At 30.2% G+C, this 15,854-nt stretch overlaps 2 protein-coding genes and 1 long non-coding RNA gene across 3 annotated transcripts; 2 read left to right on the plus strand and 1 right to left on the minus strand.

The window, feature by feature from the left end:
• Positions 1–10,447: 10,447 nt before the first annotated feature.
• LOC103835243 lies at positions 10,448–11,892 on the plus strand. The gene is made up of 2 exons (XR_004450161.1): positions 10,448–11,289; positions 11,384–11,892. It is a non-coding gene; the product is annotated as an uncharacterized LOC103835243 (long non-coding RNA).
• A 1,269-nt stretch (positions 11,893–13,161) lies between these two features.
• LOC103835246 lies at positions 13,162–14,104 on the plus strand. Its single transcript, XM_009111380.3, is given in 2 exon segments — positions 13,162–13,771; positions 13,773–14,104. Coding segments are annotated over 2 exon segments (447 nt in total). The 5' UTR covers positions 13,162–13,438; the 3' UTR covers positions 13,887–14,104.
• A 170-nt stretch (positions 14,105–14,274) lies between these two features.
• LOC103835575 lies at positions 14,275–15,129 on the minus strand. Its single transcript, XM_009111747.2, has one exon. The coding sequence runs from the start codon at positions 15,127–15,129 to the stop codon at positions 14,275–14,277; it is 855 nt and encodes a 284-aa protein (XP_009109995.2).
• Positions 15,130–15,854: the final 725 nt, after the last annotated feature.

The following is a 15,854-nucleotide window of genomic DNA, read 5'->3' on the forward strand; positions in this document are numbered from 1 at the left end:
ATCACGTTTAGACCCATTTGATTTTTTATAATAATATTAATCATTTAAAATGATTCTCTTATAATAATATGATTTGTTAATAGGTATTGGTTAACTTCCTTAATATTTTTGAAAAAATATTTGTATGAATTATAATAAAATATCTCACTTAAATAAGTTTCTTACATGAATATTCTCTAACTTCATATGCATTTTTGAATTTTATTCACTTCATATATGTTGTTATCACTTTTATGTGTTAAAATGGCATAATATAATATACTTATATTATGTGATTTTATGATTACTTATTTCATTTTAGTAAAGTTAATTACTTATTTCATTCACTAACTGTTGAAATATGCATAAGCTTATGGCTTACCATTCGATTTACAGTCTGTTATAATGCAAGGGACATAATATATTATATATTATTGTTGTATTTGATGACTAATATTAGTGGATGATTTTATTTTTTTGCCACGGAAGTGGATGAATTTAGAACTCATTTTTTGAAATACAATACACGTAGCATTTACTATTCGGTTTATATAGGTTTTGTTTATTGGTGTTATTCACTATCATTTCCTATATGTGGTCAACATGACTTTCTGTTTTGAGACAATATATGTTAGTTAACGTGACCACCCTTAATGAAAAATAAATAATACATGAAATAGATTATAGGTAAATATTGTTAATATATAGCTTTGTGATTATTAATTGGTAAAATAGATAGAAAATAATTGATTTTTTTGTTTTAATAAGACAAATTTCAAATAAAAGAAAGCATGTTAAATTTTTAATAAATAGGTCCAATAACTTTTTTATAGTAGATCTTTAGAATGATCTTTTTAATAGTACAGACAACATGTAATCAAAATCAAAACAATCTCATTTTAGTCACTCTGAGTGTGATATTATCCACTTTTAGTTGCCGCCATTTGCATAGTTTATAGATGTGGTAAATTGGGTAATATCTGATCTATCAGTGTAGATTCATATTTTGAAATAAATTTTAGTCCCATATGATTTTTATTCCACTAACATTAAATCATTCATTGAATGTATTTTTGTAAGTCAAATGATAGACTAGTATGTGCCATTAACAGTTTTCATACATTTACGTATCTAGATCAAATATTTTATAAAGTAGACCCACGTTTTCGTATTTAATTCACATGTTAATATAAATTAATTATTACATACCACAAAAATATCATTGATATCTTTCTTCGTTTGCTAGATGCCTAGATCTATATAAACTTTAAATTAACTATGTTATTGATATATTATTACTATTCTATTTTAGCAATGTTTCAATTCTAGTTAGTCAATTAGTTAAATCTATGCACTGTCGCACCCTTATATATTAAGTGTCGTAGGATAATGATTATAAGAATGTTTAGAAAAGTAATTTGGTCTATCTCAACATATAATATGTTTTTCATTAAACTAATCATATAAGTAATTATTAATATATAAAAAAATATTGTTTTTAAAAATTAAAATTACGAAATTATCTAATATGATTAAAATATATGAAAATAATGATTTTGAATAATAAAAAAAATTGATAAAAATTTGTGTATCATCTATCACTTATGTTTAATTTTATATTATTAAAATAAATTAAAAATCACATTAATTATATAATAAATTTGATTTTTTTTGTATATATTATATTTTGAATATTTAAATAATAACCCTAAATTAATAAAAAAATTAGAAATCTCACTTGAAATTTTGTGATTGATGGTTAAAAAAACTATAACAAGATACAATTGACTATATGAGTAGGAAGTCTAATTTAATAGATATTCAGTTTTAATATATATATATATATTATTCATTTAAACTAAACTATATAGTATATACCATATAAAATACATGAATATTCAAATTTTGAAATTTACTTTGAAAAATATTGAGAATTAAATATTTTTATTTAAAATTTGCATTTAATTTTTAAAAATGAGTATATATTACTAAAATTATTAAAAGTATCATATTAAAATTTTGTTGTCGATGATTTAAAACTTTTTTATAAAAATACAAATGATCGTAAAATCATATGAATAAGAAGTTTCATTTAATTAATAGTCACATTAAATACATACTATATATCTATGTTAATAGAATTTAAATTTAACTATTTATCAAATAAATTGATAAAAGTGATCTTTGGTTAATTCTCTATCAGAGATTCGTGTAGACATTATCATCAGAATTTCCTTTTTGGTCGAACAAAACGGAAGGTGGTGAGAATCATATAAAGGGTTGTAGGTTAGTGGCTTATGATAAAGTTTAAATTGATGTCGACTTATTATCCTCCTTCGATTATGATTGTCTTTTTCATATTGTCGTCATCACATTTCTTTATATGCGTAAAAGACTTAAAAGTTGATTAAATGAAAATTGAAAAGAAAACAACGTTAACTATTATGTGTAACAAAGAAAATCCCATTTATGCAATCTCATAATCCATTTGATAGGTCCCAAAAATCCAACCAATGTAGACAGAAATTGCTGAAGTAATGCTATAATCTGTTATAACAACTAGAGAGTTGAGATGTTGACAGCTTCAACAACATCAGCTACCTCAGCAGGAAGAGAAAAGGTTTTAATGGTGTCTGATACACATGCTAGAGATCAAATAATGGAGTACAAACAGAAATGGTTACTTGTGAATTTGTGGGCACGACAATGTCAAGGGTGAAAGGAAGGCTGGTGATTTTAGCATGGCAAAGCACAAAATACACTGGACCGATGAGAAGAACCATCGTTTGCACCGCCAAACCATTAAATTGCTGAACTCTTTAATCTAACAGTTTGACGACAGCTTGGTGAGAAACAGAAGACCGTCTATCCTTCCATGCATTATTTATGATTCTCGTAGTAATCATTTTCACTAACTTTGACACCGGAAATCTCAAACTTAACTTTACAATTTTTGGGAGTTCTTAATATTTTTTGGGCTTTCAAAATTTGGGGTTTTGTAACCTATGAAATTCTATAATTCCTGATTGAGTTTGTAAAACTTATTTATTATTATATTTATATAATAATGTTTAATAAATGAATTTTCAAAAGGAGGTTTAGAACTTAATTTAGGAACTTTTTTTAGAATTACCGTATCTTGTTAAATAAGTACTAAGATTATATCAGTAGATATTCCTTAGGTGCCTACATCTCGTTTGAATAAAACAAGCATTCGTATAGAGACGATTACATTTTTCTAGTATAAATGATCGGTCCTTTCGGTCGGATCTTGTCAACGAATAGTCCATAAACTGTTGTCTGGGTTACAAGTTGTTAAATCGTCTATCTGTAAAGGGTTGACAAAAGTCATACAACTGTTTATTCATTTAATGGTCCTCACTCCTTAAGTGTCCCGTACCTCTGGAACTTGCCATTTGTCGACTGAAACGTGGAGGAAAGTACTCAGACCAATGACAATCTTTGCTAGTTTTTGACCATCAGATATTAAAAATCAATCGTCCATCAGATATTAGAGCATGACAAACGGACAGTTTATTTAGAAAAGGTATTTAACTATTTTAAGATTATTAGTTGTAAAATTACTGAATTAACTATTAAATTTTAATCACCAAAGAAAATACTGCAATTATAGAGTTACACGCAGGAAGAGAGTATGAACACCTCTATATAAATCGAAATACTGAAAACCCGAAAAAATCGAACCAATATCCGGATTGAACACCTCTATATATTTGAATTTTTTTGAAAATTTGATTAGTGTTCAAATTATTATTGATATAAAATATTTGTAAGTAATCATGATATTTTTTATTATATATATATATATATATTTAAAAGTATTCTAACAAATCCGTTGATAAATATTTTAACGATATTTTAATTTTCATAAATTTTTTGTAAATATTTTCACTAATTTTTTAATTAGCAATGAACTATTATTATGAATTAATATATATATATATATATAATATATATATATATATATATATATATATATTCAATTATCGTTTATAAAATGAAGAAAAAATATATCATATATTTATCTATTTTATAATCATAATCAATCATATTAAAATAAAATTATTTTATTGAACTAAAAATCATAAATTTATGTTAAATTAATTTATAAATTTTACTTTGTATAAATATAAAATATTCATGTTAAAAAAATAATACAATAACATAACGAATTAACATTAACAAACTATATAATACATGTACAAAATTAAGATTTTTCTATATACAATAATCTATTATATAAGATAAATAAAAGTAAAAATATTGCTAAAAGAAATCCGGCTTTGAAAACCGGTTCAGAATTTAGTATAAATATAATATAAAATAATTTTTAAATATTTTGTTTTACACATATATTAATTTGCTTAATAACTAAATAAAAATACAATAAGATAAATATATAATAAGAAGCAACAAATACATATGACAGTTTAAAATAATTGATTAATTACAACATATAAACTATAAAATTATTAAATTATTGTATCTGAAATAGTTTTATAAATATTTAAATATATGATTAACTTTTTAAAATGTATACTAATAATGAAAATATTATAAATATCTACATATATAAAACTAAAAACAAATCTGCGCGGTTGCGCGGATCAAGATCTAGTTCCTTTTTAATATACGTTTCAGTACCATTAGCTACTGTTTAGTTTGAATTTTGTACCTGAAAATATAAAGCAGATTCTGATTAACTCGACTTTACACATAAATTGGATTAATTCTCTAAAACAGCATGTATTTGGGGAAAAAAAACATGGACTTCTTTTTTTAAATAATGATAATCCACTGGATTCATTTTCGGATAAGGTGAGTGAAACACTCCCAGCCATTAATATAGCCTATTTAAAATTATCAACACCGAAAAAAAGAAAAATCTTTGGCTTATCACAATAAAAAAGTTGCATTAAAGAGGAAATAGCTGATGAAAAGGATGACACGTGGAGAGTTAGGGTGCGTGGAGGAAAAGGGGCTGACGTGGCTTTCCTCACATCATCTCATTTTTTTGGGGTAACTTTGGACATGATTATTTTTCGACAAAGATTGTTGTCCTCTCGGCCAACTTTCAAAAACTACACCTTAACTAAAGATTCCGTATCCATTTCTTTTTCTATGCACCTACCCCAAACACGTAACACTACTCAGCTTCTCAACTTTTTAAATAAGATATACACATGTAAAATTAAACTATTTTACATATGACTTCTATCGATAAAGGATATCGTGCATGCATCCTAACAGCCGCAATATTCAGATTTTACAACCATAGAATCGAATGCCGATAACTCTTTGGCCATGTGAATGTGGGGGCGGATGTAGAAACTTAATTAGCCGTAGGCAAACTCATTGTGTTTAATCTTGGATACGGAGACATTCCATAGAATTTATAATAATTGTTTAAGAGAAACAAAAAAATAGTCGGGGACACACACCACCGGCTTGGCTGTGCTGTGGTTACCATCCTTATAAGTCAGCTTCTCAGGCCGTAGAGTTTTTATTCAGTGAGCTAAAATATAAAAGATTGTGAACTATAAAACGTTACTTTTTTTGTAGCCGAACGTTTTACGTGATTGTAATATTATATTTTTAATTAGATTTAGTAATATTATTTTTATAAGATAATCAGGTTTTACTTGATTGTTGGATGTAATTGTTCTGTAGTCGTAATTTACTAGTTTGTTTTTTATTCTTGAACTTCTGATCAGTATCGGCCCTGATAAGAAGCACTAGAAGTTGGGGTCACCGGCCCAAAACATTATATAGATTAAACCGTTTTTTTTAAATAAAAATAATTGTTTTCTGTAGCGTAATGGTTGAGATTTTGATATATAATCTTTATGTAAGGAGTTCGAACCTCCTCCCCTACAAAATATTTTATATTTTTGGAAAAATACTTATTTTCACGGCTCATAATTTTCTTTGAGTTTCTAGCCCTTAAATTCAGTGAACCGGCACCGCTTCTATTTATCAGTTACATTGCAGCACTAACTTACTTTTCGGAACTATTCACTCTAATTTAGAATTTCTGAAACTAGTTTAATAGATATATAATTGACGTTATTAAATAAACGTTCTTTGGGAAAATAAAATTTACGGCACCAACTGTTTATAAACCACACCATAATTAATATTAACAAAAATCTTAATATCTTTATATTTATAGATATTTATTACTATTTAAACCGTAGTGCAACAATTACTACAAGTGACTAAGACTAGTGATACTTGTTTAATTAGAACTAGATTTGAACCCACACATTTGTGCGGATATATTTTTATTTATAAAGTAACATTTAAAATACAAAATAAGTTATAAAGATATATGTTTTATATCATTTTTGGTTTTCCTATATAATACTGGTGTGAAAATTTTATATTTGATGAAATCTTACTATTCATATATTAACCACTTTTTCCTTTGTTTTTTTATCTAGAAATGTAGCAGCATATTAAATAGTATAAATTCAAAGATTAGTTTTTATATGAATTATTAGTAATTTTATCAGAAGTTTGTTTCAAAAATTGTATTTTCAAAATATTGATATGTGACTAACTTAAATTAATTAATATTATATTCTGAAAATATATTTTAATATATTATATTTATGTTTTTATATTATTAATAGAATAGATAGAAATTCATAGAATTTTTTTATTATTTAGTTACAGAAAGATAAACATTCTTGCCTTTAATATATTTTGCGGAGATTTTTATGTTTAAAGTTAAATTAGCCTTTGCAAAATCATAGAAAATGAAAAAAATTATGATATAGGGTTATAATTTGCAATTTTACAACCAAAAAAAAACACTGATGGTCTTTTATTATTTGTCATTTTTTTTAATTTTAGTCACATGATTTTAAGTTACATTGTTAAAAACTCCAGTGATTCAAAACTTAAACCATTAGAACATGGACTTAATTTTGACATAACAAAAAAAAATAGATTTTTAGAGAGAAGAGTAGAGAGAGAGAGATAAGAAGGGAAAAAAGAAGAGATAAGGTGATTTTGGGTAGTTAGTAAATTTAGGATTTTTTTTGTTAGTAAGTGTAATTTCTGTTAGAACATTCTAGGAAAATTTGAACCAGTAACCAACAAAAAAATTATATATTTCACTAACTAACCATTTCCTTCCCTCTCTCCTTATTTTTCTTTCTATCTCTCTCTACTCTCTTACTACAAAACTAATATTTTCTTCCAATATAGTTATTCAACAAATTAACCCAACATTCTATCAAGGAGATTTATTTGACTTTTTCAACAATAAAAAATTAAAGAAGTGAAGAGAGAGAAAAACTAAATATCATTTGAGTAACAAAATAATGTGAAATACTCAGTCACTATGTATTTTATTGTGAATGAATTAAACTTTCTACATTCAAAATTTAATTATATAATTAACTTATAAATATTATAATACTTGCCAATAATTATGCTTTTAGTCGCTACGATTTGCCTTTACTATTTGACGAGAAGATAAATTAACGGCGATTATTTGAAGTTGCTGGTCGACGTCACAACTGTCAGCAACCGTTAAACAAATATTCCCATGATCTTAAAGTTTCGACTTTGTGGGTTAGTCTACTCCCTGATTGAATTAATCTTTTGAGTGATATTCATAGTAAATTTATTTTATAGAACAACATACCAAACTGTAAAAATTCTTGGTCATAGCATATGCGACCCAACCAAACCCCATATACTATCACATGGCCCGTCATAACCTCATCCAAAAGCCTAGTCAGTCAACACCATATGTGATATGCCGCACGAAGTTTTGACGGATGCTTCATTTCTAATGATAAGTTATTACTGTTGTATGAAATATAAATCTTATTCATAAGAAAATTTGACATACTAATCTCTTAGAACGGAGGAAAGGTAAGGACCATAAGAAAATTACTAGTCGCTCCGGTTTCTCGAGCAATATAATTATATATAACTTTTATCGAATATCACATACAAGAGCGGTCACAAGATCCTGTAGTGAACGTTACGATATTTCAATTACATGAGAAGATTAGTTTAGATTTTGATTTCAAATACGAACATCAGTGTTTGTAATTTGGTGTTTAATGACTAGAGTTATGATTCTGAATTTAAATTTAGAAATAACCTTTCATCATGTTACCTGGCACTGCCGGAAGCTGACGAGCCATCGGACACACTGTCCCATTTTATAAATTCACGTGATTGTCATGCTACCTACACAGACATTCGTATGCAAATGGATATGCTCATATGCATGTTCGTTTTTTATTAAGTGCCATGTCTTTTATATTTTGTGTTGTCCATTTTAGATTCTAGATAGAAACACTAGATTTGTGTCGGGTTTTCGGGAGGCATATACCTTTAAATCATTACTATTCACAGTGCAAAATGATATATTTGGTAGGCAAATATACATCTCTCAGAAATTTTTATTTCGTGGACCGCAGTGATAAAAAATATTTCAAATTTACACCAATTTCTTGAATTAATATTCGAAACACCTAATTTCCTGAGCAGAATATTCCAGCATAAGTATTTAAATCATATTCTTTTTTTTCAATACTGTTCTGGAATGCTATTCTGGATCTTTTGGTGGAAATGGAAGGAATGTGGACCAAGTTTTCTTACTGAGATATGTGTTTCAGACTTCATAACATACTATATGGAGGGAAAGGAATAGAAGGAGCCATGGGGAGGGACATCAACCAACAGAATCATTGTCGAGATACATTGACAAGGTGGTAAGGAATCGAATCTCATCACTGCGGCTGAATGGGAATCAACGTTATGAAGGAACTATGCAAGCTTGGTTTGCGTCTAGGATGTAGTCAAGTTTGTTATTCATGATTCAAAGTTCTCCTAAACTTTAGAAAAGAAGCACACATGTTGTAAAATTTTTATTTATTTATTTGAATAAATTTGACATTTTTTCAAAAATTAAATCATATTCATATTCATATATAATCGTATTTTTTTGTCTTTTGACTATTGGATTCGACCTTCGTCATCAATTCATCACACAATCAGGTTCATCGTGACGTTATTTATAGTTAACCAAGAGAACATTTGACGTAAAAAGATGGTAACAAAAATAATACATGAGAGTCGAATTGAAGCATTCACAATGGGCCTATTAACTCGATAGTCTGGATGGGACTAGGCCCAAGATCGTTAATCCCATTATTAATGTCGTTGAAGTTGAAGAAACGGGTTCATGATACTTTTTCTTAAACAACTAAAATTTATTTATTAATAGATTGTAAACAAATTGCGTAAATACATATACAACAATGAAAAATACTAAATAAAATAATTAAAACGACGAGAGAGCTTCATGCGAACTTAAAATCTTTGTCGCATTTGGAATATCAGTTTTCTTTGTTGTACTACATTGGTCTCATTCCAACTTAGATCTAATAATATTTTTTGGTTCAGAATCTAGTATGTTGATTCAACCGTAAAAAGTAATAATTGGAATGATGAATTTTTAACAATTGTAAAGATATCGCCATACAACAAAGAAACTCCATGTTTTTTGGATGATGCACTCCATGATTTGAAACAAATATTTTGATACCAAATACATTGTATTAAAATATAAGTTTTAAAAAAATATGGTAACCGACATCATACTCCTTCCTCAGTCTTGTCTCTAGATCTTCTTCTTCATGTTGGGTTCATATACTATCTATCTATACTATTATTTGATAAGTGAATTTGCTTACTTGTCATGTTTTTCATGATTTTAGTTAATTTGTCTAGTTGTCATATTTTCTATGATTTTAGGATAAATCATTAATTTAATTAATATTATTATTTAAATTACTATTTTAATATTTATATATTATCATGATATTAAGATAATTGATAAACATTAACCAATTCTATTGATATATATATATATATTATATTATTTAAAAATATATATATATATATATATATATATTATCATCATATTTAAGATATTTAATTAATAAATTGATATTAAAAATTGATATTGACAATATCTACCGATAATATCATCATTAATTTTATCTTATATTTAGTTGATGATTTTAATGACTAATATTATAGTCAGTTTCTCTGATTTTTATTAAAATATTGATCAAATGCATATTATTAAAAAAAATATATATAAGTATATTAATATATCTGAACTAATTGGTTTCTTTGGTTTATTCGGTTTGATCGCTTAATATACTGAACTATATCTATATATTGTGGTTTCTTGAAAATAAAATTCATTCAATTTATTCGGTACTACCATATCCAGATTGTTTTCTCTATTTTGATTTGGTTCGATTTTAAATGGTTCGATTTTACCAGATTGAACACTCCTACACTATCATTTGTTGATGTTTTATAGCTGTGATTTTATAAAATCCTTTCAGTGCCACATGATTTCTTTCCAGTCCAAATACAATATATGTATTTAATTTCAAATACAAATTTCTTAATTTAATTATTACTATAGAAAATATTTTGATCTGAAATCTACATCACATAAATAAAATTATGAAACAAAAAAATACTAATTTAATACACTGATTACCAATATTAATATTGAAGTTTTATGATTTATAATAATTTAAAATTTCTATCAAAATTAATTATTATTTTTATAAAAATAAACGTTAAAACTCAAAAATGGTTAGGTATGTAAATATATTAGTCCGCACAAAGTGGAGAGCATCAACTAGTTTGTCATTAAAAAATATTACTATTTATTTAAAAGTTTAAAATGATATTAACATCTATACTATACTAAAAGTAGAATAAGGTGAATGGTGAGAGTGTCCACGTCATTTAAAATAATCAGCCTATCGGAAGGCTCTGTTTCGCCATGTCACCACCGTTGAGATAAAGTGGGCTTTCGTGCTGGATCTATTAAAATTATCTGTTGGCCCACCCAGCATATTTAGACAAACCTGTGTCTTCTTCTCCAAGCTCGGCGAGTCTGCCAAGGTTAAGTGACGAACCCGTCGGTTACCCTTTTTCCTTCTTCCTCCGTCAATTTTCAACTCTCGATAAACTTTAATATCTTCAGCCTTCATAAACTCATCCATCCACCGTTACATCTCCCCCTCTTAATTGGTTTAGCTGTCCACCGTTAAATCTCCACGATACGAACCCATCAACTCCCACTATATATATGATTCAGCAGATCAGTTGCTCGAAGCTGGGCATACCCTCTACTGCTAGAATTCAGGAAAGAAGAAGGTTTCTCCATTGCATGCTCCTGCCTCAGTTGACTGGATCCAGATTTCAAGACTGAAATTTTTTCCAAGCGTGAGTTATCAATGTATTAAGAAAATATAGTATTGTAAGTGGGTTGATCTTGACTTAAATGCACTGAATCTGGCAGTATGATTTTGTTGGGCAGATTCTTGGGCCACGTAAAACCCTTCAGAAAGAATTGAGCTAGCAACACACTGCAGGGTGTTTGTTAGAGAGTGAGGATCTCTGATGAATATTGTCAAGGTATGGTTCATTGTTTATTGATTCTCTGAAATATCCTATTTCATCACTGTTTCAACTGCAAGTGTAGATGACTGTTAGATGACTTCCTATAGTTCAATACCATATTCTCATATGTTAACTTGCCAAGCGGCTCTATAGCCATGTATTAAAAAGCGCCTTCTAGCTAACGTTTGTAGCGGTTTCTTTGCAGCGGTTGCTCAGATGGGAGTTACATGTGGTCGTCATTCGTTATCCCTTCTTTCACATTCAGTGGTTTCCAACGAACAGAATCACAAAACGTCTCTTCCCTCTGGGAAGATCCTTGCATCTGATCCTCTCGAGTAGCCATTTTCATCCCTCACCTCCCTTCCATCATCCTAGCACAAAAGAAACCAAGAAGAAAAACAACATCAATGTCACACATATATAGAGGGAGAAAAAAATATGAGTTACTCAGTCATTGTAGATCATCTTCTTTTACCGGCGAGCACGAAGATGGGAATCTCACATTTGGTAATTCAACTGCTGTGGAAACATTTTTATTTCCTTAATCAATCGTACTTGAACATATTAATTTAAGAAATTTTGGTTTATTGGTTATGTTTCTCTGAATTTTGTGACTGGGAAAATGTCTACTTAGGTTATTTTCACTTTTCAGATTATTCATTATTTTGTATTATGTTGTTGAATAATGTCATATTATAATGATAAATCTTTTGTATTTGTTTTCCTGAATAGATGAACTTTACTCTGCTATGCATGTTTCTTTCGTCAGTTTAAAAAGAAAAGAAATGGAGCAACCCATATAACTAACTCTTTTAATTTATCAAATGCATTTCTTTTCCTATATAAAGCATATGATAGAGCTGCTATTAAGAGTAGAAGCTGATCAATTTTAACATGATGATGACTTGAAGCAGGTAGCACCTCTAAACCAAAAAAAAAGATACAATGTATATATGTCTATTAGTTAACTAATTTATTAATAAAAGAAAATTAAGGAAGTAAAGAGTTTGTCCAGCCGACGATGCACATCTTCCCACAAAGAGTTTCGAAGTATAGAGGTTCTATCAGGTATTGCTTTCTCGGGTTGAAAAGCCTAGAGTGGTATCCGATAGGAGCGTTGGTGTTCTTTGATTGTTGGTCTAAGGCGATCGGAAGTATTCTGAGAACCTCAGATCGACCATCGAGGAACATCGACCGTGTCATTTCCGATCATCTATGATCGGGGGTGTCACAGGTTCACTCTAGACAAGTGCGGTCGCAGGTGTGTAAAATGATCTCGAAACGACGTTTGTGTTTATTTTCTTCTCCACAGCCTATTTTGCTAGATCAAACGATGGTCCAGGTCTAAAAGATCAGTCAAAAACAAAAGTTAACATACAAATTCCAAAATTTTACATTCGAAAAACCACTTCAGAGTAGACCATCTCCACATCCAAAGCAACAATTCCATCAACATCCCCGCGCAAGCGCGGGGGCTAAGCACCTAGTATAATTTAATAATGTAAATAACCATTCCGCCATTCCGAAGTTTATTACTTACTAATCCAGGCTTTTATTCAAAACCACTTCTGCTTACTCTTGGCATTGGCTGCCTAGCCCTCTTTGTGAGGCTTTACGGGAAGATTGCATGGATATAATCATCACTATCGATTTGTTTACAAACCCATTTTATTTCAGGCATTAGAAAGATCCTGTATTTTCTTCCTTGTCAAGCAAGATAATATTGAATAAGTTAACAACAAATACATCATAAACTCCATTATATATTATGTACGTAACAGCACAATATTAATCACAGGGTTATGATGCCAGCCAAAAATGGGGGACTAGAAAGGGTCATCACACAAATATCATGTTTCATGTTACGTTCTCAAACACATCATAAGCCTCATAGAAACATTATTATATAGCGAAGAAACCAACACTCGAGTAGAAGCATTCGACAATCAAAAAAGAAAGTGTTTTAACTATCATGGCGTTACGAGAGATAGTAAGTGATGATATAGAGAGCTACAGTGAGCCATCTCTTTGTCTGGATAAAGCCAAGGAGCTTCTTGCACTCCTCAATTTACCCACAGGATTGTTGCCACTGAAGGACATGACAGAAGTTGGGCACAACAAAACAAAAGGGTTTGTGTGGATGAGGATGAGAAGCAAGATTGAGCATACATTCGCTGCAATAGGTCGTAAAGTGATATATGACACGGAGATAACTGCTTTTGTTGAAGACCGTAGGTTGAAGAGACTAACGGGAGTTAAAAGCAAGGAACTCATGATCTGGGTTCCAGTGCATGATATCTTCATCAAAGAGAAAGAGCCTGAGAAGATAACATTTGCTAATAACACCGGCCTGTCACGAACATTTAAGGTTTCAGCATTTCAGAGCGAGGGCTGATGAATCGGAAGAAAAAGAGAAGTGACTAAAGTTACTTGATGTAGTAAGCAAACAATAAAGAACATAAATTGTTCCATATCAATAGAACGAACACAGTGTCATTAATATCGTAAAGAGAATCATTTCCCTAAGTTTTTGCACATGACCAACGTTAGTAAATACTCGCATATAGGTAAATATCTATAAAGTGAGACAATGTGTAGACTGTAGAGTTAGGTTTTACCAAATACCAAGTTCACTGTTTTTCTGAGTAAGGAAGACACCAAACGAGCAGGACAAAGCTCTCAGTTTCTCTTTTTTTTTTTTTTTTTGAATGAATGTAAAATTTATTCAATCAAAACTGTTTTACATCAAGTGCTTCATTTTTTTGTTTAATTACATACTCATAAAATGAAAATTATCCTAATCTTCTCTCAAGAACTTCCAAGTATTCTCGCTCCAAACCAAGCAGCCAATCCCTCTTCAAAGTGTTGTTTACCCATTCCCTTGACTGACAGCAACTTCAGCCTAATCGTTTTATCCACCCAAGTAACCAAGAACTCCTCATCTCTTGGTTGCTCCCCATGTCTTCTTGCATTTCTCTCCCTCCATATACTGTGCAGCAGGGTTTGGAATGTGTACTGAATCAGAAACATCTCTGTCTTGGTATAACTAGGATTAGGATTAGAAATTACTTCCCAGATCTCATCCCATTCCGTAGTGAAGTGCTCCTTCATGATCCCCCCAACTAATTCTCTCCACACTTTCCCAGCAAATCGACAACCAAAAAACAAGTGCTTACAAGTTTCTTGTTCTTCTTTGCAAAGCACACACAGTGTATCCACAGTTGCATTCCAGGTATGGATCCTATCACATGTTTGCAATCTATTCCTTCTAGCCACCCAAGCTAAGAATGAGTACTTAGGTGTATATTGAGGAAACCAGATACCTTTACTCCATCTGCAGTCAGGCTGTTGCTGACGCAATTGCAGCCATGTCTTTTTAGTTGAAAATTTATTCAAAAATCTATCCCCCTCCTGTTTCCAAAGCGGTATATCTTGTTCCTGATCCATTCTGTCTCTCAACATATCAATCTCATCCTCCATTTCATTCAGAATTCTCACCCGATGCCTTCTCCTTCTATGATTTCGTACCACATCCTCAATCAAAGCGTTCTCTGCAATCCCAATCCCAAGCGGTCCTCTGTCTCCTATAATCTCTTTAAGTCGTCCCAATTGTGACCATGAATCATACCAGAATGAAGTGTTCTTTCCATTATGCACTTCCATTCTAATATAAGACTTAGCTAGATCTCTTATCTTCAGTATTTTTCTCCACATCCAAGACCCAATAGTAGCATTAACTTTCATTGACCAAAAGGATCCTTTTCTTATCAAATAGCAGTGAATCCACTTGACCCAGAGAGACGATCGATTTGAATATAATCTCCACAACAGCTTTAGACAGAGAACAGTGTTGATCTCCTTTAAAGGTCTTAACTCCAAACCTCCCTCCCTCTTTGGCAAACAGACATCCTTCCAACTAACTTTCGCTTTGCTCGTTTTCAACTCAGGGCCAGACCATAAGAACGCTGAGCATAAGCTTTCAATCTCCTTTAAACAACTCCCAGGTAGACGGAAACAATCAAAGCTCTCAGTTTCTCTGTTGTATAAAGATACTTGTACCGAAACAATCAAATCTTTAAAAGAGCTCATGGTAGAATAATCATGGTGGTGAGTCTAGTTTCTCCAACCCATCAATCTGCTACTCTTTTCCTTCTCCAAGCACCAAAAGTCTTGCAATAACCCACACCCTTTTTGCTCAGAATGCTGCCTCTACTTCCAGTGTAATGTAGTAGGGTAAATAACTCTTGTGCAAATTATGTGGTCAAGAAACTGAATCCCCCTGCTTATATATTCAACCTCTAACTTCAAGTTGTCCTATCTCAAACCGAAGACTCTTATCACAAAACTCAATGATTTCCTTCAGGATCTTCACTGCATCCTCTCTGGCC

The sequence above is a fragment of the Brassica rapa genome, chromosome A08 (assembly GCF_000309985.2).
Source record: "Brassica rapa cultivar Chiifu-401-42 chromosome A08, CAAS_Brap_v3.01, whole genome shotgun sequence".
Lineage (NCBI taxonomy): Eukaryota > Viridiplantae > Streptophyta > Magnoliopsida > Brassicales > Brassicaceae > Brassica > Brassica rapa.